Source organism: Vulpes vulpes, chromosome 7, assembly GCF_048418805.1.
Source record: "Vulpes vulpes isolate BD-2025 chromosome 7, VulVul3, whole genome shotgun sequence".
NCBI classification, from domain to species: Eukaryota; Metazoa; Chordata; class Mammalia; order Carnivora; family Canidae; genus Vulpes; species Vulpes vulpes.
Window position 1 is genome coordinate 116,591,386 of NC_132786.1, and position 23,513 is coordinate 116,614,898.

General features: G+C 38.8%; 1 protein-coding gene across 7 annotated transcripts in view; it reads right to left on the reverse strand.

Annotated features, from left to right (window-relative positions):
* DOCK4 (dedicator of cytokinesis 4) overlaps positions 1–23,513 on the reverse strand; it is a 407,219-nt gene that overhangs the window by 57,742 nt on the left and 325,964 nt on the right. For all 7 annotated transcript variants that reach the window (XM_072764773.1, XM_072764772.1, XM_072764775.1 and 4 more), the window contains exons 27-31: positions 21,661–21,755; positions 8,753–8,828; positions 6,881–6,981; positions 6,395–6,453; positions 1,088–1,236 (exon numbers count right to left, since the gene is read on the reverse strand). In XM_072764773.1, the coding sequence (XP_072620874.1) occupies positions 1,088–1,236; positions 6,395–6,453; positions 6,881–6,981; positions 8,753–8,828; positions 21,661–21,755 (480 nt within the window). The remainder of the gene's footprint in view (positions 1–1,087; positions 1,237–6,394; positions 6,454–6,880; positions 6,982–8,752; positions 8,829–21,660; positions 21,756–23,513) is intronic.

Below are 23,513 nucleotides of genomic sequence, written 5' to 3' on the forward strand. Positions count from 1 at the left end.
CTGTCTATTGGAGGCAGCAGAGACAGGAATGAGACACCCCCACACGGCCAGAGAGAGGTAAACAAGTGCAGGTTGGGAGGCATATTTGACTTTGTCAAAGGACGAAGCTCAATTCTTCCTTTGAATCAAATTCTATTAAGGGTAAGAAGACCAAAGGGAAGGAGTGCCCCACACCCAGGAACAGTTTTAAAAGAGCCTTCCATTTACTTATTAGTTTTTTTTTTTTTTTTTACTTATTAGCTTTCTTAAAATGAGATATTGATACAGGTGAAATGCCATGCTTCCGACAGTAGGAGGGCTCTGTGTTGCGTTCAGCTTGCTCATACCGTTTATGATCATTTTTAAAATTTGAGAAAGGCTTCATTTGGAGAAGCATGAAGGGGGGGTGCAGATCCTTCACAGGTAAGTATGTACAGGTCACTGCAGTGAGTGTGTGAACAGAAAGAAGCTATTATCCTCAATTTGAGTGACCTGGTGTGGCGAAGGCAGCTGATTTCTTATGTGATCTGGTTTTGTAAAACAACAACAACAACAACAACAAAAATGTGTTCTTTCCAAAACTGGAGCAGAGCTATCAGAACCAATGTCATGAGAAATAATAGGCTCATCTTGGAATCTCCTTTGCAAGAATTTCCACTGCTTTCCTGTTTAAATTATCCATGCTTCAAGCAAACAGCAATATAACATACTGGGCATCCAATGCTCAAAACAAAGCCATTCACCAAAAGGAATGATCAGACCACTGAAAGGTCCGTGATGATAAGAAACATTAACCTTCTGATTCCTCTGTGTTGTGTCTAACTGGGAACAGATCAAGTCTCTGCTGGCTCTTAAACAGAGACCTTGGAAATCACAGAATTTTTCAGCTGAAAGGGATTTGAAGGCTTCCCCAGAGACTTAGGGGGACATAAGACTGGAGAGGTGATCAAGGCCACAGGAATGGGAGAAGGCAGGCCGGGCTGGAATCTAAATCCCTTGACAGCTGGCTCAGTGCTCATTTCCCAACTCAGAGTTGAATCTCATAGCTCAGAGGTGCTCAAGGAGAACTGAAACTCTCCCAACTGCTCTGAGCAGCTCATCCACCTACCTGTTTAAAATTGCCGCTCCGCCTCTGCTCCCAATCCATCATATCATGAAAAATAGGAATCATGACATTCCGGAGATCTGGTTGGGGTATCAGGGTCACTTCTAGGAAAGGGCCAATCAAGGCAGGGATAAAATGAAGCTTGTGCTCTCCTAAATTGAATAACACATTTGAGTTTCAGTATATTTAACCATAGCAGGATCTCAGAAAATTAATATTATTAAATTTATTTTAAATGACTACCACCAGTATATTCACTTATAGTTGTCTCTCCAGGCAAGAAAGTATTTCCCTAAGCAGATATGTAAACAGTAAATTTCCATATGTTGATCAATGTTTCTCCATCATTTTTTATTGAAAAACCATAGATTTACTTTTTCACAGTTAAAAAAAAAAAAAAAAAGCTATAAGATACCAGGAAAAAAATTACACCACAAATTAAAAATGACATTACACCAAAAATTAAATCTTCAAGAATTGGTTATATATGTACTATTATACAGTCACGAACATTCAAATTTTTATGTAGTCACTAAAAATGAGGCTTAGGAAGGATAATCAGGCAAAGCTTTTCAACATAATTAATTGAAAAAGCAAGGTACAATACAGTATGGACAGGTACCTCTTTCATTTAAAAAAAAAAGCTATATATAATAGTCAAGAAGATCATATCGCCTAATGGTAACCACAAAGGTTATCTCTGGGTGGTAAGAGTACAGTCAATTTTTTTTTTTTTTTTTTTTTTTATGATAGTCACAGAGAGAGAGAGAGGCAGAGACACAGGCGGAGGGAGAAGCAGGCTCCATGCACCGGGAGCCTGACGTGGGAATCGATCCCAGGTCTCCAGGATCGCGCCCTGGGCCAAAGGCAGGCGCCAAACCGCTGCGCCACCCAGGGATCCCTTTAAATTTTTTTTTTTTTTTTTTTTTTTAACAGTCAATTTTTATATATGAAAAAAAGTGGTCCCTGGAACATATAAATTTTCTTATGTTTTTAAACATAATAAACACACAGCCTAAATAAAAAACTAAATGGTACTCTAAAAAAAGAATATAACAATTTTCTAAAAGATTACAGTATAATTAATAACAATGACCTCAAAATGGGGTATTACCAAAGTACACAATATATGGTACTGATACTTCTTTGAAAAGGAAGGTAGAGGGTAGGATGGACACTGACGATTTCATCTAGCAGATGAGTACTGTGTAAACCTGAAGAGACTCTCGCCATAGAAAACTTAATCCCTTCCTGATCAGCAAAGCAAAATTCTTTTTTTAAATGTCATATCATGCTGCACCTTCGTCCTTGAATATGCGCATGTTATTATTTTTTAAAAGATTTTATTTATTTATTCATGAGAGACACACATAGGCAGAGGGAGAAGCAGGCTCCATGCAGAAAGCCCGATGTGGGACTCAATCCCGGGACTCTGGGATCACGCCCTGAGCCAAAGGCAGATGCTCAACCACTGAGCCATCCAGGCGTCCCGGCAAAGCAAAATTCTGAGCTATGTATGACAACAGCAAAATAAACTTTACTTAAATGATTTCTTTTTAAACTGAAGATTTAGTATACTTTCCCCAACTCTAATTGTCAGCCACATGGTCTTGTTTTGAAGTATTTAGGGCATCTGCTACTTGGGCTGCTGGAGTTTTATATTTATGGGCACAGAACAGCCTGTTAGGGAAGTATTGATTTTTCTACAGCAGTTACAAGACACTGTGTTTGCAAATGCAGAAAAAAGAGCCCACTTTATATTTAGTAAGAATGTTGGTTCAACTAAAAATAGCAAGAAAAAACTTAACCTTGGAAGCACAATGAATGCCAAAGATGGGACACAGTAGTCAAGACTAGCCTCTTTCTTCGTAGACTATTCTTGTTAGTAGTAGTGTACAATATTTTGGGGGAAACTTTATGCCTTCCCTATTTCCTTGACTGCAGTTTTAGTCCTTCCACTGGGATATGAAAACACTGAGGAATAACACATTTAAGAAAAGGTATTTACTTTTCACTACTTGGTCCTTACTCTTCAAAAGTAAATTATTTTATCAAATCTACAAGGAAATACCACTTCACACCCATTAGGATGGCTATTTTCAAACAAAAAAGAAAGGTGAGGGGTTCATGGGTAGCTCAGTCAGTTAAGCATTTGACTCTTGATTTTGGCTCAGGTCATGAATTCAGGGTTGTGGGATAGAGCCCCACATCAGACTCCGTGCTGGGTATGTAGCCTGCTTAAGATTCTCTCTCCCTCTCTCCTTTTGCCTCCCAGCCTGCTCACACCTGTGCTGTCCAAAAGAAAGAGAGAGAGAGAGAGAACAAATGTTGGCAAGTATGTGGAGACACTGGAACCCTTGTGGACTGTTAACAGGAATGTAAAATGGTACATCACTCTGGAATACAGTATGGCAGTTTCTCAAAAAATTAAACCTATAATTACTATACGATCCATTGCTCAAAGGTAAATCTGGGGGATATAATGATCAGACTTGAAAATCGTACAGCTTTGTGCTTAAAAGCAGACTAAATTATATGCGCCCTTTAGTCCTTGCTCTCAACAGAAGGGAAAAAACAACTTGTTTCTAGCATATGCAAGAGTTTCCACACTTCTAGGTAAGCACCGATGACCAAAATCTGATTAAAAAATACTGTTCAGTAAAATCTGTGTTTGTGTATTAGACTAACTGGGTAGTTTCAAGTGGCAAAAAAAATATATATATATTCAGTACTCTCAGTATTTCCTCTTTGCAATTTATTTTTTAAAAGTTAATGTTTTTTGGTATCTACTAAAAACTATTAAGGATCTTGATTTATGAAATCATAAATCCTACTTGCTTTACTAAAACATGATGATTAGTTTTTATCAAGATTTTTCTTATTCACACAAATTGGACAAAAAGTTTAAAATATGAGATTTAAAAACTAAGCTCTGTACTGGTGTAGACCATTTTTTCTTATATCCCTCCAAATAAGTTGCACATAGCCAGTGCTTCATCAACTGTGATAAACTGAATTTATTGGCCTGATCTGTTAAGAAATGCACATCTATAATTATCTGAATAAATTCTTCTTTAGCATTCAAAACACTCAATGTGACATATTTACAGATAAACCAAATTATAATAGATATATTTTCATATTCCTAAGTAACAAGCTGACTTAAGGTCTATAAGGGGTGTTAAAATAGTACTCTGAATACTTAATTTTTCTTATCATTTTGTAAAAATATACGTTGGAAAAGAGCCTTCCACATTTCTGAACATTTTCCAATTCTAGTCGTTGTACAAAGGCAGTGACCTTTAGAATTCACCTTACGCTGTGGAAGTGTCAGAAAAGTCAGAACACAACTCTAGGGAAATACGAAGAGGATGAAATACCAAGAGGAAAAACCAAGGAACGAAGTGAAAATTTACACTCACCCTGCTTTGGAACTATGTCATGCTGGGAATTCGTAGCTGAGTATAATGAAACTTTTCTAACAGACTGTTAGAACTGAGCTAGAGCTAGTCTTTAGGGCTGGGAAAACAAAGAAAGGGGAAAGTATCTAAAACAGTGCTTTTCAATCTTTCGTCAAGAATCACCTGGAGAACCTGTTAAGACTCAGTTGTGTCCCACTCTTGGTGATTCTGTTTCAGCAGGTCCAGGCTAGAGCCAGGTAATTTGCATTTTTCACAAGCTCCCAGATGCTGCAGGCCCTACTGGAATTCCAGTGTTCTAAAGAGTACTGACATAATGCGTTACGGGGATCAATATGCTCCAGAGATTTTCCTCTAGATTTCTGAGGAAATTTTTGAGAAATCATTTCACATAAAAGCCAGAGAGGTAGAAATATTTTTGTTTTAAAGACCAAAGAGTTGGGAAAAGTTTATGAAGAATACAAAGACATCTTTAAGGAGACTAAAGGTGCTGGCTTTATTTAACAAGCCAAAGGTCATGCACAAGGTGCATAGCTATCCTGGCTTGAATAAAGATTTATGTGGAAATGATTATACGTGGCAAAGCCAATGTTCATCTAGGAAAGGAAACCCTCCATGTCTTCTAACATTTGTCATTTGAGTTCTGAGAAGAGTTTAATCAACCACAATGGCATTCCAATGCAGAATTCTTCGGAAAACATCTTGTTAAATTAATGCCAAATGCAATATGGACACAACAGGGCTTTGAAAAACAACACAAAGAATTAACAGAACATAAAGACTGAAAGGAATACTCTTTAAATAAGACAAACTGATGCTATTTTAGAGCTGAATCTAAAGATACATCATGGACTTCTTCTGGCTGGCCTTAGACAGAGTTGGAGATTGCTTTCAAGATGCTCACTTTTTTTCCTGAAATTACCAGCAAGCACTGAACACCAGGCTCAATTATATATAACAAGGCTTCCTCAAACTGCTATGAATATTGCTATACATATATACAGATCGTGGTCAAAAATCACTCTGTAACATGAGTTGAAGTAAAACGATAATAGTTCTATTTTCATTTACAGAAAACGAATCCTGCCATTTCCAAGATGTGCTTGGATGAGCCCAAGAGAAAAGATACTTTTAGATCATTACGTATTCAATTCAAATAGGCCCATCACTTTAATGAATCACAAGAAGTTTACAGTGCAGTAATAGTAAATGAATACTATAAACTTGCATAGTTAGCATACAAAATTAAATAAGTTGGAATCTCCAGAAATAAACCCTATGCCAATGAGGTTGTAAAACAATTTATTTTCCAAATATTATTCTTTTCTATGCAACCAGGTCTGGGTCATCAATTTGCTGGAGTAGTATTCTCTATCTGCTGTGTCAGATTAACAAAATTGAATTTAATAGTTTCTTAGCAATGGCAGAGGCTTTAAAATCCTTTGGCTACGCTCTTTATGGTATAGGTCCATGGTGTCAAGTTTTTAAGAGTACTTTTGTGCAAGTCAATGTTTCATGAAGTTAATTTTAAATCTGTTATGATTCATAGACTCAATTCAGAGTTCTAGAAACTTTGAATTGTTACAATCTCAAATTCTGAAAGGTTAGCTCATTGCTAAAAATGTGTATGTTATTGGAGCAATGCTAGATTATAAAATTTATCATTCATTAATGATGAAACACACAAAAGTGAGTTTTCAGATATCAATTTTAAAAATTAGTTATAACCATATTCAGTGCCAAAATATTGATTACTTTCTATGGATAACTTAATTGATTTAAACATTTGGTTTCAAATGCTGTCATTGGTAAATTGCCCTTCTTCAGTTATTCACTTAGGAATATAGTGATAAACTGTACAGTGGAGGCGGCTTCTCTTTCCATCACTTACCTAGGTTTTGCCACATGCTGAAAATTTCACAACCCATTGTCACACGCATATCACCATACCTGAAATAAAACAAAAAGCAAACCTGATACAAAACCTCCAACAAAGAAGTATTTGTGTCTCTTTAGGATGTAGCCTATCATTCTGAATTAAGGGACACTATGTTTGTAATTAAAGATGTTTACTGTAGATGTCTTGATGCTTCTAATGTAAATCCTTATATAAATCCTTTGATAAAACAGATCTATCCTCTAATTTATTTGCTTCTATAATGTATTGATTCCTGAAAGAATGAGGCAAAAAAAAAAAAAAAAGGGTAAGTTGAAAATTTCCAGAAAAGAATGCTTCTTGTCCTCTTGCTCATTGCTTCTCTATTGTCATTTCCAGTTATAGACATCTGATCTATGAATCATTTGAACTAAACACCACTTTAAAGGCACAACATTTGATTTGCCTCACGTTCCCACCCAATTATACCCTGGTACTTACTTTTCTAACACCTTTTTCTTTTTGGAAGGTGTGAACATCTCCAACTGCAGACATAACTGGTTTATAAAAATGACCGCAAGGTAAAAGTAGGAATCCCAAATCTAAAACAAGAACAAAATATCTAAATGCTATAGTGTTACAAAAATATTTACAGATTAAGTGACACGATATCTTGGATTTGCTTCAAAAGTGGTAAGTGGAGGAGGGTACAGTTGAAATAAGATTGGCTCTATGTGGATAATAGTCAAAGTTGGATATGGGTATGTGGGGGTTCATTACACCATTCGCTCTGCTTTTATATATGCTTGAAATTTGCTGTAACAAAGAAGTAAAGCAAATAAATACTGTCTATTTATATACTGCTTCAGTGCCACATCACAGGTTTCTTAAGCTCTTGGGTATATGTTAAATGTTTTGTTTCTCTTATAATAAGTCTTAGTATCTCCATGGAAGCTGAGGTATAAGCTGGGTTACTTTATTCCTGTGAGAATTCATTTTTGGAACTCCTTTTAATGGAGAATTAAAAAAAAAAAAAAGGCATACACTTCTCTGGATATGCTAATTGCTTTAAATTCAGACGGTGTATAAAAATTCCCTACCCAGACAAATCTTTTGAGACTAAGTTTTCTTATACTAAAAACAGCATCAGAAAGAGATCAGAATAAAATTCCCAGAAATAAATTTAACCAAAAACATGACATAATGGAAGGAAACTACTTCTTTACTGACACCAAGTAAAAATTAGAAATAATAAGGCAAACCATTGCAAAGAATTAATATCTTTTATATATAAAGAGCCCTTACAAACAAAAAAGAATATGCTTAGACTAAGCAAAATAATGAACAAAAGTCAAGAACAGATACTTCACAAAATATGAATTTTAATCATTTCAGGTTGGTATATACGTAGGAAATAAAATACAATTGGCATAATCTTTAACTCAATAATTTCACTTATAAATATTTATCCAAAAAATAATTAAGGAGGTATGCCAAATTTTACTTTGCAAGAAGGCACAGAGAAAGAGTAATTTAAAGAATAAAATAGCAGAAACAACTTGAATATTAGAAAACAGAGCTGTGATTATAAAATTTACATGTATTTATTATTATATGGCATGATAAAAAGACATATTATACAACCTTTAAATTCCATTGGTGTTTATTGTATTTGTGCTTGTTTGTTTTGTATTTTCGAGTTATCCAATAGGGATAATTTATTCAATGTTTAATATGAAAAATGTTATTTAAAAAGAATAATAAAGATGCCAAAAACATAAAACATCATTAAGAAGGGAAGCCAAAATAGGCACTGCCCATCTTTGTTTACCATTTAAAAAGTAGTACATCAAGAATTCTTGGGCATATCAAATTATATTATAGATGTATAGCGAGTTCTGCCTTAAAGAATTTTACCAACCTTTTATTTTGTTTCATTAATTCATTCTAAAAATATGTGAAGATGGAAAAATAAAGGAACTGGAGCATTTACTTTGTGAATATTTTCTTCACAAAACTCTACTTTAAAAAATGTCTTAAAAACTTATGTTGCAAGTTCCCTTTGCCACACATGAGGACCATACAGGAAAGAATCAAAATTTATAGTAACGACAAGGAATTACATACAGTCTCTTAAGCAATGATTTCTACTAGGTTGGTAAGCATGATTAGTTTTAACTTGTTCACAAATATAATGAAAACTCTTCAATATTATTTATCATGAAAACTAATATAGCCCAAGATTAAATTAGGGTAGGGAGACTACATGTGTTTTCCTATTATTAAGAGAAAGAAAATATGTTGGGAAGTTTCCTTAAGTATAAGGTAAAAGATTTCAGCTCATGCAGGATAGTTATCCAGATGGACACTTACCTTATAATCAAAGTTTTCATTTAAGAAGTTCTTACGAAGTGCATCTGACAGGTATAGAACTGTTGTAATAATAACACTAATGATAAAAAAAAAGAAGAACATTTTACGTTGGAAACTTTGCATTAGTGAGAATCATTTATTTGATAAGAATAAAAAGCAATTAAGGTAAAAGATAACTTTTAGGGGGCACTTTGGTGGATCAGTTAGTTCAGCCTCCAACTCTTGGTTTCAGCTCATGATCTCAGGGTCATGTGAGATAAAGCCCCATGTCAGGCTCCACACTCAGGGTGGAGTCAGCTTGGGATTCTTTCCCTCTCCTTCTCCCTCCCTTCTACTCTGCAACCCGCCCCCCCCCAATCAATCGATAGGTTTTTTTAAAAAAGGAAAGAAAACCCTCAGGAAGCATGTAAAACAGTATTATGAATATCATCTGCTAGCTTTTAAAAATTTTCTTTAAAGTAATCTCTACGGGATCCCTGGGGGGCGCAGCGGTTTGGCGCCTGCCTTTGGCCCAGGGCGCGATCCTGGAGACCCGGGATCGAATCCCACATCAGGCTCCCGGTGCATGGAGCCTGCTTCGCCCTCTGCCTGTGTCTCTGCCTCTCTCTCTTTCTCTCTGTATGACTATCATAAATAAAAAATAAATAAATAAAAAATAAATAAATAAATAAATAAATAAAATAAAGTAATCTCTACATCCAACTTGGGGCTTGAACTCATGACCTCATCCAGATCATGAGTCACATGCTCTACCAACTGAGCCAGCCAGGTGCTCCCAATGTGGAACAATATTAGATAATTCATATTTGAAATAGAAAAAAGGGACACCAGGGAAACAAACAAAAAACAAACAAAAAAATTAAAAATTTTAAAAAAGAAAGAAAAAGAAAATCAATCACTGAATTTGGGTTCTTTGTAAAATGATACCCAGATCTATAAATTCATATGACCCAGGCAGAAATATATTAATCTCTTGATGTTTTTACAATGCTTTTATTAATTTCTGAACAAATCAAAATGATGAATCCAAATATAATATTCCATATTTTATTAGGAAGAAAGCCACACTTCAAAAACAAAAGGAAAAAGAAACGGAGCCCAAAGATGAAATGGATAAAATGATAGAATATACTGAGTATTTATTAAAGGTCTTCTGTCTGGTCTCTCCTGTTTAAGGGATTAGGGGGCATGCAAGAGCTATGGAAGGCGGACTCCCTCTCTCCTAGTGACAGAGTGCCACTAAAGAAACAATTACAGACTGTGAAATTGTCTATAACGCAGCGCTAAACTGTGTGAAACTGCCAGTGGGTGTTAAGGCAATTCAGAGAATGGGGCATCTCAGGGCTGGAGAAATTAGGGAAAGCCTGACAAGGGGACATATGCAGCCATGTGTAGCTTGCTAGGGAGATTAAAAGATAAGGGTTTGGTGAGCATTCTTGGTTAATTCTAGAGTTATGCAACTTGTTCAAAACCTGCTCCCTTTTTGCAGCTATATGAGCTGACATTCAGAATTCAATGCATATCCAGTTGGTTCATTTAATATTACATACAGCATTACACTGAGGCAACATAGGCCATTCCCCCAAAATACTATAATATAAACTAATGGTATATATATATATATATATATGGTTGATACTCAAAACCTCCTCAGCCTTTGCTGAGATGCACGCCCAGTGGAGAGTTTGTGATGTGATGAGACTCCAGTTGTCACCACAGGATTTAGAATCAAGGGGTAGAGTTCTGTGGCTGCAAATAAAATGAAATGATACAGAACACTCCACCAAAGTCATTCACACCTTCATTATCCTACTGGTAAAACCTGGATTAGAGGGATATTTACTAATTAGAAGAATATTTATAGTCTTTGAAGGACATAAAGGTTCATTATTGTTATCTGCTGGAAAACCCATTATTAGCCTTCTCCTGGGATAGGAGAATATTAATGAGACTAAGGGGCTGGATGGTTGAATGAGAATAGCTCAAGGTAAAGAAAGGGAAAGAGAATCACCATTTTTCGGGCACCTACTCTACCATAAGCAAGCATGTATGTTTTATGTATGTCAATTATATCTCTCAATGAATCTTACTGTGAAAGTTAAGTATAAGCAAAGCCTATGAAAATGAAAAGCCCCTTTTTTGCAACGGGTTTGCCGCCAGAACACAGGTGTCGTGAAAACCTCCGCTAAACCTACACCAAAATGGGAAAGGAAAAGACTCACAACAACATCGTCGTCATTGGACACGTAGATTCGGGCATGTCTACCGCTACTGGCCATCTGATCTACAAATGTGGTGGGATCGACAAAAGAACTATCGAAAAATTCAAGAAGGAGGCTGCTGAGATGGGAAAAGGCTCCTTCAAGTATGCCTGGGTCTTAGACAATCTGAAAGCTGAATGAGAACGTGGTATCACCATTGATATCTCCCTGTGGAAATTCGAGACCAGCAAGTATTATGTGACCATCATTGATGCCCCAGGACACAGAGACTTTATCAAAAATATGATTATAGGCACGTCTCAGGCTGACTGTGCGGTCCTGATTGTTGCTGCTGGTGTTGGTGAACTGGAAGCAGGTATCTCCAAGGATGGGCAGACCCGTGAGCATGCCCTTCTGGCTTACACACTGGGTGTAAAACAACTAATTGTTGGTGTTAACAAAACGGATTCCACTGAACCACCCTACAGCCAGAAGAGACATGAGGAAATCGTTAAGGAAGTCAGCACCTACATTAAGAAAATTGGCTATAACCCCGACACAGTAGCATTTGTGCCAATTTCTGGTTGGAATGGTGACAACATGCTGGAGCCAAGTGCTAACACGCCTTGGTTCAAGGGATGGAAAGTCACCCCTAAAGACGGGAATGCCAGTGGAACCACACAGCTTGAGGCTCTGGATTGCATCCTGCCACCAACTCATCCAACTGATAAGCCCTTGTGTCGGTCCTCCAGGGAGTCTACAAAATTGGTGGTATTGGTACTGTCCCAGTGGGTCGAGTGGAGACCGGTGTTCTTAAGCCTGGCATGGTGGTCACCTTTGCTCCGGTCAATGTTACAACTGAAATAAAGTCTGGTGAAATGCACCATGAAGCTTTGAGTGAGGCTCTTCCTGAGGACAATGTGGGCTTCAATGTCAAGAACGTATCTGTCAAAGATGTTCGTGGTGACAGTGTGGCTGATGAGAGCAAAAATGACCGACCCATGGAAGCAGCTGGCTTCACAGCTCAGGGGATTATCCTGAACCATCCTGGCCAGATCAGTGCTGGATATGCACCTGGGCATTGTCACACGGCTCACAGTGCTTGCAAGTTTGCTGAGCTGAAGGAGAAGATAGATCATTGTTCTGAAAAAAAGCTGGAAGATGGTCCCAAGTTCTTGAAATCTGGGGATGCTGCCATTGTTGATATGGTTCCTGGCAAACCTATGTGTGTTGAGAGCTTCTCTGACTATCCTCCTCTGGGCCATTTTGCTGTTCGTGACATGAGACAGACGGTTGCTGTGGGTGTCATCAAAGCAGTGGACAAGGAGGCAGCTGGAGCTGGCAAAGTCATCACGTCTGCCCAGAAAGCTCAGAAGGATAAGTGAATATTATCCCCAATACCTGCCCCCACCAGTCTTAATCAGTGGTGGAAGCAGGTTTCAGAACTGTTTGTGTCCACTGGCCAAGTTTAATAGTAAAAGACTGGTTAATGATAACAATGCATCGTAAAATCTTCAGAAGGAAAGGAGAATGTTTTGTGGACCATTTGTTTTTTTTTTTTTTTTTTTGTGCGTGTGTGGCAGTTTTATTAGTTTTTAAAATCAGTACTTTTTAATGGAAACAACTTGACCAAAAATCTGTCACAGAATTTTGAGACCCATTAAAACAAAAATTTAATGAAAAAAAAAAAAAAGTCCTGTGTCCTGTGGTGTCTCCAGCCCCCTCAACAGCAGAAATCATCAGTGAATTTCCTATTAAAGAGATAAATCACCTGCGAATTACAGTATAAAGTGGCAATTTTCCATAGTGACTACCAAAATCAATGACGGTAACTGAAGAAATCATTAAAATTCCCAAAGTGGTTTATCTAAAACTTACATTAGGAAACTAAAACTTAATTATCAGAATATGAAATGCTATCAAGCAAAGAAGCAGTTCATCCTTACCATGTAGTTCTAAGCACATGTGGTTCTGCTTTGGTATTCAATGGAGAAATACAGTCAGTCCCACCATACCTGAGTTTTACATAAAAAAACCACCTTCTGGCCCATAACTGTAGCATGTTATGGGCCAGACCTCTTGTTATGGGCCTCTTGTTGTTGTTCAGAAACAAGAGCGTCCATGAGGCACCTGGGTGGCTCAGTTGGTTAAGCATCTGCCTTTGGCTCAGGTCATGATCCTGGAGTCATGGGCTCCCTACTCAGCGGAAAGCTTGCTTCTCCCTCCGCCCCTCACCCTACTCAGGCTCTCTCCTCCCCCCTCCTCCCAAATAAATTAAAACAAAAGAAAACAAAACAAAAGAATAGCATCCAGTGCTAGTGAAACTTGACATATTTGGGATTTAGACTATTGGGCCTAATATCCTGGAAAGCAGCCAACGAATCCAACCTTCCTGGTAAGAGGTTATTTCACAGCAAAGATGACCCATTTGTTAGTTATATGCGAGTCCTAAACACACAAACAAAATTTACAGCTTCCTGAACTGTACTCACTGGTAAACAATGTGGAGCCTCTGTGGCCTTCTTGTCAACCAGTGAGTCTTAACCTGGCTGCTCCCTGGAATCACCCAGGAGCCTTTAAAATAGATACCTGGATCACACCCCTGGAGATCCTCATGACTGGACTGGGGTGCAACCTGGACATCAGGAGTGTTAAGGTGATTCCCCTGTGCACTCAGAGCTGAGAATGGCTGCTCTAGACAAAGCAGTGCTTCTCAAACAGTGGGTACCTGGTGATCTAGTTAAAAAGATTATGACTCGGTAAGCCTGAGCTGCTGCCATTTCTAACAAGCTAAGGGGATGCTCAAGCTGTTGATCCTTGGTCTACACTTTGAAGAGCTCTACACAGGCCTAAGCCAGAAAAACTTGCAGATGGAACACTGCTTCACATTCTCCTGATTTCTAGAATCATTATGCTTAGGAGATCTTTCACGGGGCATGTAGTCCTTGTTCTAGACTGAACACCTCATCTTCTCACCAAGGCTGCTTCACTGTTAGGCACAAGAAGCACAGTGCATAGGACCTAAGATCTTTTGAGGAGCTTTGGGAAATACTGAGACCTGAAAAAATGCTGTGTGATCAAAAAATAAAACTGCAAAATAAAAACGAAAAAAAGGTTAATTACTTATGTCCACAGAATGCAACATTATTTTTTTCATCTATTGTCCAATTTCATACTTAGGCAACTCCTATAACATTAGGAAAAAGTATAGGTTACTATTTACACCTTCCAAAGAATTCCTAAATAAACAAAAGTGCTGAGAAATCACAAGCAATTGGAGTTCACTGATTCACTCATAGGTCAATAATTTAAAAAGCAAAATGTAAAAATTGCTCTTTACTTTTTTTTTTCATGCAGTAAAATGTGGTATGTGGGTCTATTCAGTACGTTTGATACGTTGAGAGATAAGACCTCCAAAAATAAGACTTCTCAGAGCTAGAAAGACCTAAAATGAGTCTACTTCAAATGCTTTGCTTTTACGCTTCTAACATTCAGCCCAAGTCACAGAGGAAGCTCCCGGAGCTTTTTATGGTAACTCAGCACTGAGTCAGGAACCTGGCACACAGGTCTCCAAGCCAGTTAATGGCATTTAACATTATTGCTCCTTCACTGTAGTCAATACCTGTGGTGTTTAGGGATCTTTCTTTACTCCTCCAAAACCACGAGGCTCCTTTGGTTTTATTCTTTTACTCATGACTCAGTTTCTGAATATAAGGACATTTCAAATCTCAGCACTCCCAATTCAATAGCCAAGAACGGTTTGCAATCTGTTACTGCAAATGGTCAAGTTACCGATAGCTGCCGTAGAAGTGCAGGCACAGGATCACTTCTGACAACCTTCATCTATGGGCACAGCGTGATAAAACTCACACATAAAAGAGGAACTGATGCACAGAAATCAAAGTTATTGCTTCAAGATTTTCAGATGCCACCTCATTCTGGCATTTAGAAAGTATTCTTTAAGCAATGCTCTCTGCCTGCTACAGAAATCTCATTATAATTTGTTTCTTGTAAACTACTCCACCCCGACAACGTGCTTAAGCAAAAGCCCACCTCCACAGAATATACTTGGACTGGGAGATGCCCCTTTGTGGATACACTGGGTATCAACAAAGACCAATGTTTACACATTGAAAACCTAAGGACTTCTAATCATGGAGGACAACAACTTCCCTTCAACCTGGTGGGTTAATAGGAGCAGAAGAAATCAACACAAAGACACGTGGGGGAGAGGAGACTCCCAGAAGGCCATCAAGGGAACTGATCTAAGCTAGTGGCTCTCAAACATTAGAGTATGTGATGATCACCTGAAGGATTCACAAGACTTCAGGGCCTCACCACCACTTATGACCTGGTGAGTTCAAGATGGGGCCCAACCAGAGGATTCTAACACACATGATCATCCTGTCTGGTTTTGGGGACTGTGTCACAGATGGAAGAGAAGACAGCCAATGGCTGGACCTTGGAGAGGAGCAATGTTGAGGAGAGCTGGCCTTGTAACTAACCATGGGTTCACCATGGACCTAGGCCACAGTAAGTCTTACTAAACGACGGTAGCCTCGCAACTATATTTAAACCTGTGATTTGTTAGACTTCTTTGCTGTACTAGGTAATTCTCAAATGAGAAGCTTGTAAAACACTATGCCTTTTTAAAAGCTATTTTGAAGGAAGGGACTGAAGGTACTCCAAGGGGAGGGGACAGCATAAGCCAAAATGGGGAAGCAGGAAATGGAGTGATCTTGCTTGCGGTCAAGGAAGCATGCAGTGTGATGAGGAAGAGTGAACCAGGATTGAAATGGAGGGATTTTAACAACTCCCTTTACCTTCTCCACGGAGTGGTACTGGCAGAAAGTCACTCATGTGTCAACAGGCTCAGTTTTAGCCTCTCAGGCTCGAATCTTACAGAAGCCTTTTGTTCATGTATTCATTCTTCCTACCAGCTCCCCACAACTCACCAGGGATGGAGTATGAGGGAAATTCTTGTGCAAATATTTGCTGTCACTATTTAAGTTTGGCACATTTCATCGTAGCAATAGATAGTTTTGTGGTAAAAATCAGTATCTTATCTCTCCCCTGGACAGAATTGCTTAAGGATTATTAGACCCTAATAGAAAAACACTACCACCACCACCACCACAAAACAGTAGTGGTGTTGGTGCGTGCTCAACAGATTAGTTGCTCCACCACCCAATTTTCCATCGTCACTATCACACACCCTGTCTTCCCTCCTGTTACCATGCCAACGCTTCTAGCTAAGGCCAAGCTTTCTTTGTGTACACAAGATCAGAGCTACTCTAAGTGTGGCAAGCTTCTTTCACTGAGAAAGTCTTACCACATTGGCAACGCCAACTAACCTAAACTGCACACCTCCATGGTTGGTTTAATTTCCAGTGCAAGCTGACTGTGGACAGGTAACAGGCAGTTCTCAACGGGCACACTGCGATACTGCATTTGTACCAACACCACTGGCCCCCACAACATGCTCCTTCACTTATTCCTGTTTTCTTTAGTATCATCGGTATTTCTGTCTTTGCTGGGCCATTCCTACTTGTAAGCCCAAATACTCTATTATTCCATATTTTTAAAAGGGTCTTAGTCCCATAATTCTTTCCAGATGTAGCCCCATTTCTCTGCTCCCTTTCAAAGCAAAACTTCTAAAGAACTGTTTTCACTTTCTCAGTTCCTATCTGATCTTGAATTCACTCCAAGGCCTCCTCCTGCATCACTGCACTCAAACAGCACATGTCATGGTCATCAGTATTTACACCACTCTGCCCAACCCGGGGCAACCGTCTGTCTTCATCATCTCCAAGCTCCCAGCAGCTCCTGATACTGCTTCCTTCATGAAATACCTTCTTCACAGAACATTATACTCTGCTGGTTCTCATCTTTAATCACGGTTGCTCCTTTTCTATCTCTTTTGCTGGATGTTTCTCCAGATCTTGACCTTTAAAATAGGAGCATGCTCTACAGCCCATTCCTAAGTACTTGTCTCTTTTTAATCTACACTCTTTTCCAGGTGCTTTTAGTCAGTGCCATGGCTTCAATTATCATCCATATGCTGGTGATTCTCAAATGCACATCTCCAGCCCTAACCTCTTCCCTCGGCTCCATATAAACAGGTTTAGCTTCCTCTTCCATGTTTCCACTAGGATATCTAAGAGTACCTCAAACTTGCATTTCACCTAAGATTCTTCACCTTCCCTGCCCCCAGAGCTGCTCCTCTGAGTATTTCCCCACCAAAGAGAATGGCACCACCATTCATCCTTCTGTTCAGGCCAAAATTCTAAAGGCCAAATTCCATCTTTTTCTCTGCCACCCACATCCAGTCATCTGCAAATTATGTCACCTTGATCTTCAAAATTGATCTTCTTTACCTTCACTGCCATCTACCTGCCCAAGCCATCAGCATCTCTTAGCTGGACTGTTGTATTAAGCTCCTAACTGGTCCTTCTTCATTGGTTTCATTTTTCTTTCCCTCCCTGCCTTCCTTCCTTTATAAGATTTTATTTATTTATTTGAGAGAGAGACAGCATGAGTGGCAGAGGAGCAGTGAGAGGGAGAAACAGGCTCCCCACTGAGCAGGGAGCCTCATGTGACGCTCAATCCCAGGACCCTAAGATCATGACCTGAGCCAAAGGCAGATGCTTAACCAACTGAGCCACCCAGAGTGCTGCCTTCTTGGTTTCTCTTATGTTTCTCTACTTCCTAATATTTGGGCCCTGTCTCCCCCTTCTAACCTTATCATTACTGGTTCCTTCTCTCCTCCTGTTCCAGCCACTCTAATAGTCTTTCAGTTTCTTGAATGTGCTGTATTCACTCTGACCACAGAGCCTTTGTGTAAGCTATTCCTGCTGATAAGAACATTCTTCCTTTGCTGTTTGCCTCTTAACTCCTGCTTTGGCTTTCAGCTCAAGTTTTACTTCCTAATGAAAGAGGTTTCCAATCCCAGTTCAGAACAAGTTCCTTTCAAAAACATATTCAAAGAACTATACTCTATCTTTATCTAGTACTAGATTATCTTTATCTATTACTTTAGGCAATGAAAACTATTTGGTGAATGGATGGGTCAGTAAATGAATGAATGACCTTCCCTATGAATTTTTGATTCCATAACCACCTATTTGCTACACTGATCTTATTTGAAAGCTAAATTAGTTGAGGGTAATAGTCAACTAAATAATTCAGGGTTTGGTGAGAAAAAGCACAAAACAAAATGTATGCTACGTTTGAAGCCAACATGCACACAAGATAAACAAAATGAGGGCCTGAAATTTCAACCAAAAGGCCAGAAGGTTTTACTTTCCTCAGTAAGCAAGGCTGTTATAAGATTTATCTCTGAAAATGTATAAAGCTGTGACTTTATTTTTGTTCTATATTTTGCAATGTGTATGGGAAGGGGGTGGAGAGAAGCTTGTCTCAAAGTGTCCTGTATTTTTGGTACTTAATTTTCATCTCCCTTATGTTCCTTCTTTCTCAAATTGAGCAGTTGTTCTCATCAGAAACATCTAACAAGAACTTAGCAGTGAGGACAATATAGCTTTGCACACAAGCAAGAGAGACACATGTCTTATCCTTGCACAATTTACGCTGGACACACTGTGTCACCTAATACTAGACATTCAGGTGGAAATAAATAAACACAAGACCATACTAATCACCAAATGTCTGGTCACAGCTTTTGGTAGGACTTCACATAAAGTAAAGAAGCTACAGGATTTGGGACATGGTTTATAGATGAAAGTTAAAGGCATTTAACTTACTTGAAAACATAGAAAGGACCAAAACATAAAAGAATACATATTTTGAAGGATGGGCTATTTAGCAGGGTTCAAGGTGACTTCTCAGCTAGTTACTATGATTTGACATGTATTAAGCACATAGTGGGTAATAAAAAATGGGAGTTTGGGTAAAAATGCCTCTTTGAGGGGCCCTGATCAAATATTTGTCTAAGAAAATTAGCACCATGGAAGAAAGGTGGTCAATTTCAGAGATGTAGATCTAGCTCCTGCAACTTGCTTCTACATAGTTTAGGAAAGTGATAATGTCTTCTTTCCAATGTATGCTCTTTAACATTTTTAAAAAGTATTTTATTCATTTATTTGAAAGAGAGAGTGAGTATGCACACAAGTGTGAGTAGGGGGAGGGGTAGAGGGAGAGAGAGAATTCCAAGCAGACTGTGCTGAGCACAGAGTTGACACAGGGCTTGAAGTCATGACCCTGTAGACCATGACATGAGCCAAAGTCAAGAGTCAGATGCTCAACCAATTGAGCTACCCAGGTGCCCCTGCTCTTTAATGTATTTCAAATACCTTTAACATCTTTCAGAAAATTACTTTTCTACCAATATTATAGTGGCTAATTTTTTTTTTTTTTATGTATAGAGCAGAAATAGTTGAAGGCTTATTTCTGGAATATATTACATTCATAAGGCAAGAAAAATCTCATATGGTTTCATAATATAAATGGGAAATGGCTAGGGTGGTTGAATGGGGAGAAAAGAGGGAAGCAGGACAGCAGAAAGCAGTGTCTGTTCCAACTTGGCCAGCGTTTTCTATCAGACTTGGAGTCCTCTCTACAAATTAGGTCGGACTTGCCATCACCCCTGGAAAAACAGTAACTATTTCTTATCAGCACCAACGTGAGTGGCAACAGTATGATGTTACTGCATTTAGCAAAGGCTGATGGCTTTTTGCTTGGATTTGCTTTGGGAATATCTTCTGTTTAAATGTTTTACACAGAGCTCATCTTTAACTCACGCTCCTGTTTGGTTAACACTGTAGATAAAAATCTCAAGCATCGTGTGTTTACTCAAAAGCAGGATCTATACTTCTGTTACCCATTTGTGTGACCATGAAGTCTTCATAAACGGAGTAGAGATTTTTAGATTGAGAGAGACGGTGTTTTAATATAAAAAAGCCACATTGTGGTCATGGTTTTCAGGAAGCTCAAGTAGAGCCAATGTGCATAAGGAACAAAATGTCACATTTATTTCTGGTTTGAATTTTTGCCATTGAGTATTCTAATTCAAGTCAAAATATCCTTCTGCACACAGGGCAGGCATAATGACCAAATGATGATGTTGCATGATGGTGATGTCAGCAGCCTGGACCTCTTCCTGCCTGGCTCCCTAGACCACTTCATAGCCCTCCGCAGGTACCCAAAATGTTAGACCTTTGGTAACAAGGCCAGATTCATGACCAATAGCTCCCACTTAAATCTGTGGCATCTGGACATCCAGATGAAAAGATATTTGATTCTACTCACAGATATCAAACTAAATATGCTAAATTCTAAAGAGAGCTATTTCAGGAGTTTCAATTAGTCTTGAACATGGAAAAGCTGCTTCTGTACTTATGTAAAACATAATATGCCATATTATACTATTTGTTACTTCACAAGTTTTTAACACATCGTTTTAACACCTCCACATCTATAAATGTATACTGCAGCAGAAGCCATATTAGGCATATCTTATCAAAATCCAACCCTATATGCCTGTGGCTCTTACCACCATCATCTCTGGCATCTGGGGAGGACAGATGGTGTCTTTGGTCTATGGATAGATACCTGGAGAATTCAACCTTTATCCTGAATATGAGGGTGTTCGGGGCTGGACAAGAGGAGGAAGGAGAAGCAGACAAATGGAGACTTGAAGGAAAGAATGCTTATGAAACAGAGTGAATTATAAGTGTGGAAGTAAACACCAGCCAGTTTCCTAAAGAACTTTACCTTCATTTTGTACCTTGAGATGACACACACAGGAAGCGTGAGAGCAGATACAGCCATGACACTGTCCACTCTGGGAAGGCTCCTGCCATTGTAGCTGCCCCCCCCCCCCCCATCTCCTTTCCTGGCTCCTATTTCTCCAGTACTGATTTCAGAGCTTTTAGAGCTTTTATTTTTTTTTTCCTGGATATGCCTAATACAAGCTAATTTTACCAACTTCCAGAGCTTCAACTTTATGTCAGTATCTCCCCAAATGTCTTCTCTAGTTCTGAATTTTGCTGAGGGCATTATTTTCAGCTCTCTACTGGCCATATCACTTGGCTGTATAAAAGGAACTTCAATCTTCATGTATCCAACTCAGGGGTAATATCTTATTCCCAGGGCTGAGCACACGGTAGATGTGTAATGTACTCTGCTGAGTTAAACTGAATTGAGAAAGATTAGAAATGACTCAAGGGTCCAGCAACAGGGCTAGTTAAAGAAATGATGGTACATCGATGCAATAGAACATTTTATGACTCAAAAAGAAAAAGGAGAAACAGAAATGAACGAGGGACTTTCTATGTATTAATGTGGAAAGACTGCCAGGATTGTTAAGTGAAAGAGCAATGTGCTAAATAGTGTATATATTATGCCGTCTGTCAGGCTCTGCATTAAGACAATGCTGGAAGGTCATGCAAGAAACTAATAAAAGTGGTTACTACAGGCTGGGGGTAAGGGATAAACACAGTAGGTGGGAGGGGGATTTTTCAATATACACTCTTGTTACATTGTTTGATTTTTGAAATATTACATTAACATGTATCATCTGTTTAAAACAAATACAGCTTTTCTAAGTGAGAGAAGTTAATTCAGAGATAAAGAAAAAGAACCCCAGGATTTGAAGTTTCCAAACTTGAGATCAAACTAAAAAAATCGTCTTATACCTCCTCTCCTCCATACAATGAGCTGCAATTATCATCAACTTAAACGTCTTACTTGTTAGCCACCAAGCGCATAACAGTCCAGTCCTTTGGAAACATCTCTGGGCGTATCAATATTCGGAACACAGTAAATATCTGCAGCAGGAAATCCTTGGGTAGGGAGGAAAGAGACCAGTTTACTGAGTTATTGTAACTGTCAACACACACACACACACACACACAGAGCACTGTTGTTACCTTTTCCAAAGCAACAACAGAGAAGAAAGCCAAGTTTTCAGGGTTCACCAGGAGCAGGAATCATCCCTCTTCCTCACTCTTACCATCCTCCACCCCCAACTGGCTTGCTACCCTTCCCAAATGTTCTCTTTTCCTTTTCTTTCCTGTACACAGTGCAGGTGACATTTCATTTCTGTTCACAAGCGCTAAACATTTCGATTTCATAAATAAAGGGGAAGACTGGTAGTAGAAGATTAGCAGGCAAATATATTATCTTTTTTTATTACAGTGTCCTCAACATCAGAACTTTTCATATCGAGCGAACCCCATCAGCAGTCCTTCCCTTTAAGCAGGTGTCAAAATTCAGAAAGTTACTTTCATTAAAAAGCATTTTAAGCAGACACTCATGTTTCTTCGAGGGCATTCTGAAGATGCCGTATTAATGGTATGCATGCAGGTTTATAGAGTTTGAGTGTGCCAAGCAGAACACACTCAAACAGGACGTGTGCTACGCTGAGCCCAGTGATGAATGCTTAGTAGCTGTGCCGGTATCAAGGAATTCTTCACCGAGATGCCATGCCAGGGGGCAGTGGTATTTACTGAGATGTTATCTTTAAACTGATCACCTGGAGACACTCTTGACAAGAAGCTACTGTCAGACACAGAAATACCTCTTCTTAAAACACTGCAAGCAAATGACAGGGCCCCAAACACTGTAGCATATTGCACTTGAAGGGGACTCAAGGAGACAACATACTCTATGTACTGAATGACATAAAGCATGCCCAATCACAAGGAGATTGGCTTCAGTCTAGCTTTTCTTTAGATTTATTACCTAGAAAACTTAGACCTAGAAAGATATGTTGTTAACCTTAAGCAATGCTAGGAAAATACAGCTCTCTACCAATCTGGTTGAAGGCAACAGTATGATGTTGTTTAATTAAAAACACACACACACACACACACACACACACACACACACACACACAAGAGTTTTATTTATGAACCCTAACAACACATTGTGTTAAACATGTAAGCTGCTTGAATATAAGATTATGGTTATCATTCGTATCATTAGAAGATAGAATCTGAAAACATAAGAAACATGTGGTAGCTGTGTGTGTGTGTGTGTGTGTATGGTTTTTTAACATTCTGTAACAGCTGATCAAGCCCATAAATATTTTGACATGAAATTATTTTAGCTTCTTCGGCATCAACATGCATTCGTTGATAGGTAGTGTGTGCCATGTGGGAATATGACTGCTAGGTCATTTGCCTTTAAATGGCCAGACAGACAGATCCTTCTCCTGTAGGCAGAATCACAAGAGAAACAATTTCGCAAATGCATTCTACTGCAGGTCAGATAATTTGGTAAAAACACTTCACATTCTAGTCCTCTCTCAGGGAAAGTAGGTTATTAGCATGCTAAGACTGTGAGAAACCCTTTTGAATGCATTTCTTTTTTCCTTTTTATTTAAATTCAATTAACATATAATGTACTATTGATTTCAGAGATGGAGGTCAGTGATGCACCAGTCTTCTATAACGCCCCGTGCTCATTACACCCCATACCCTCCTTAATGCCCATCACCCGGTTACCCCGTCCCCCGCCACCATCCCTCCAGTGACCCTCAGTTTGTTTCCTATGATTCAGAACTCTTAGAGTTTGTCTCCCTCTCTGATGTAATACAT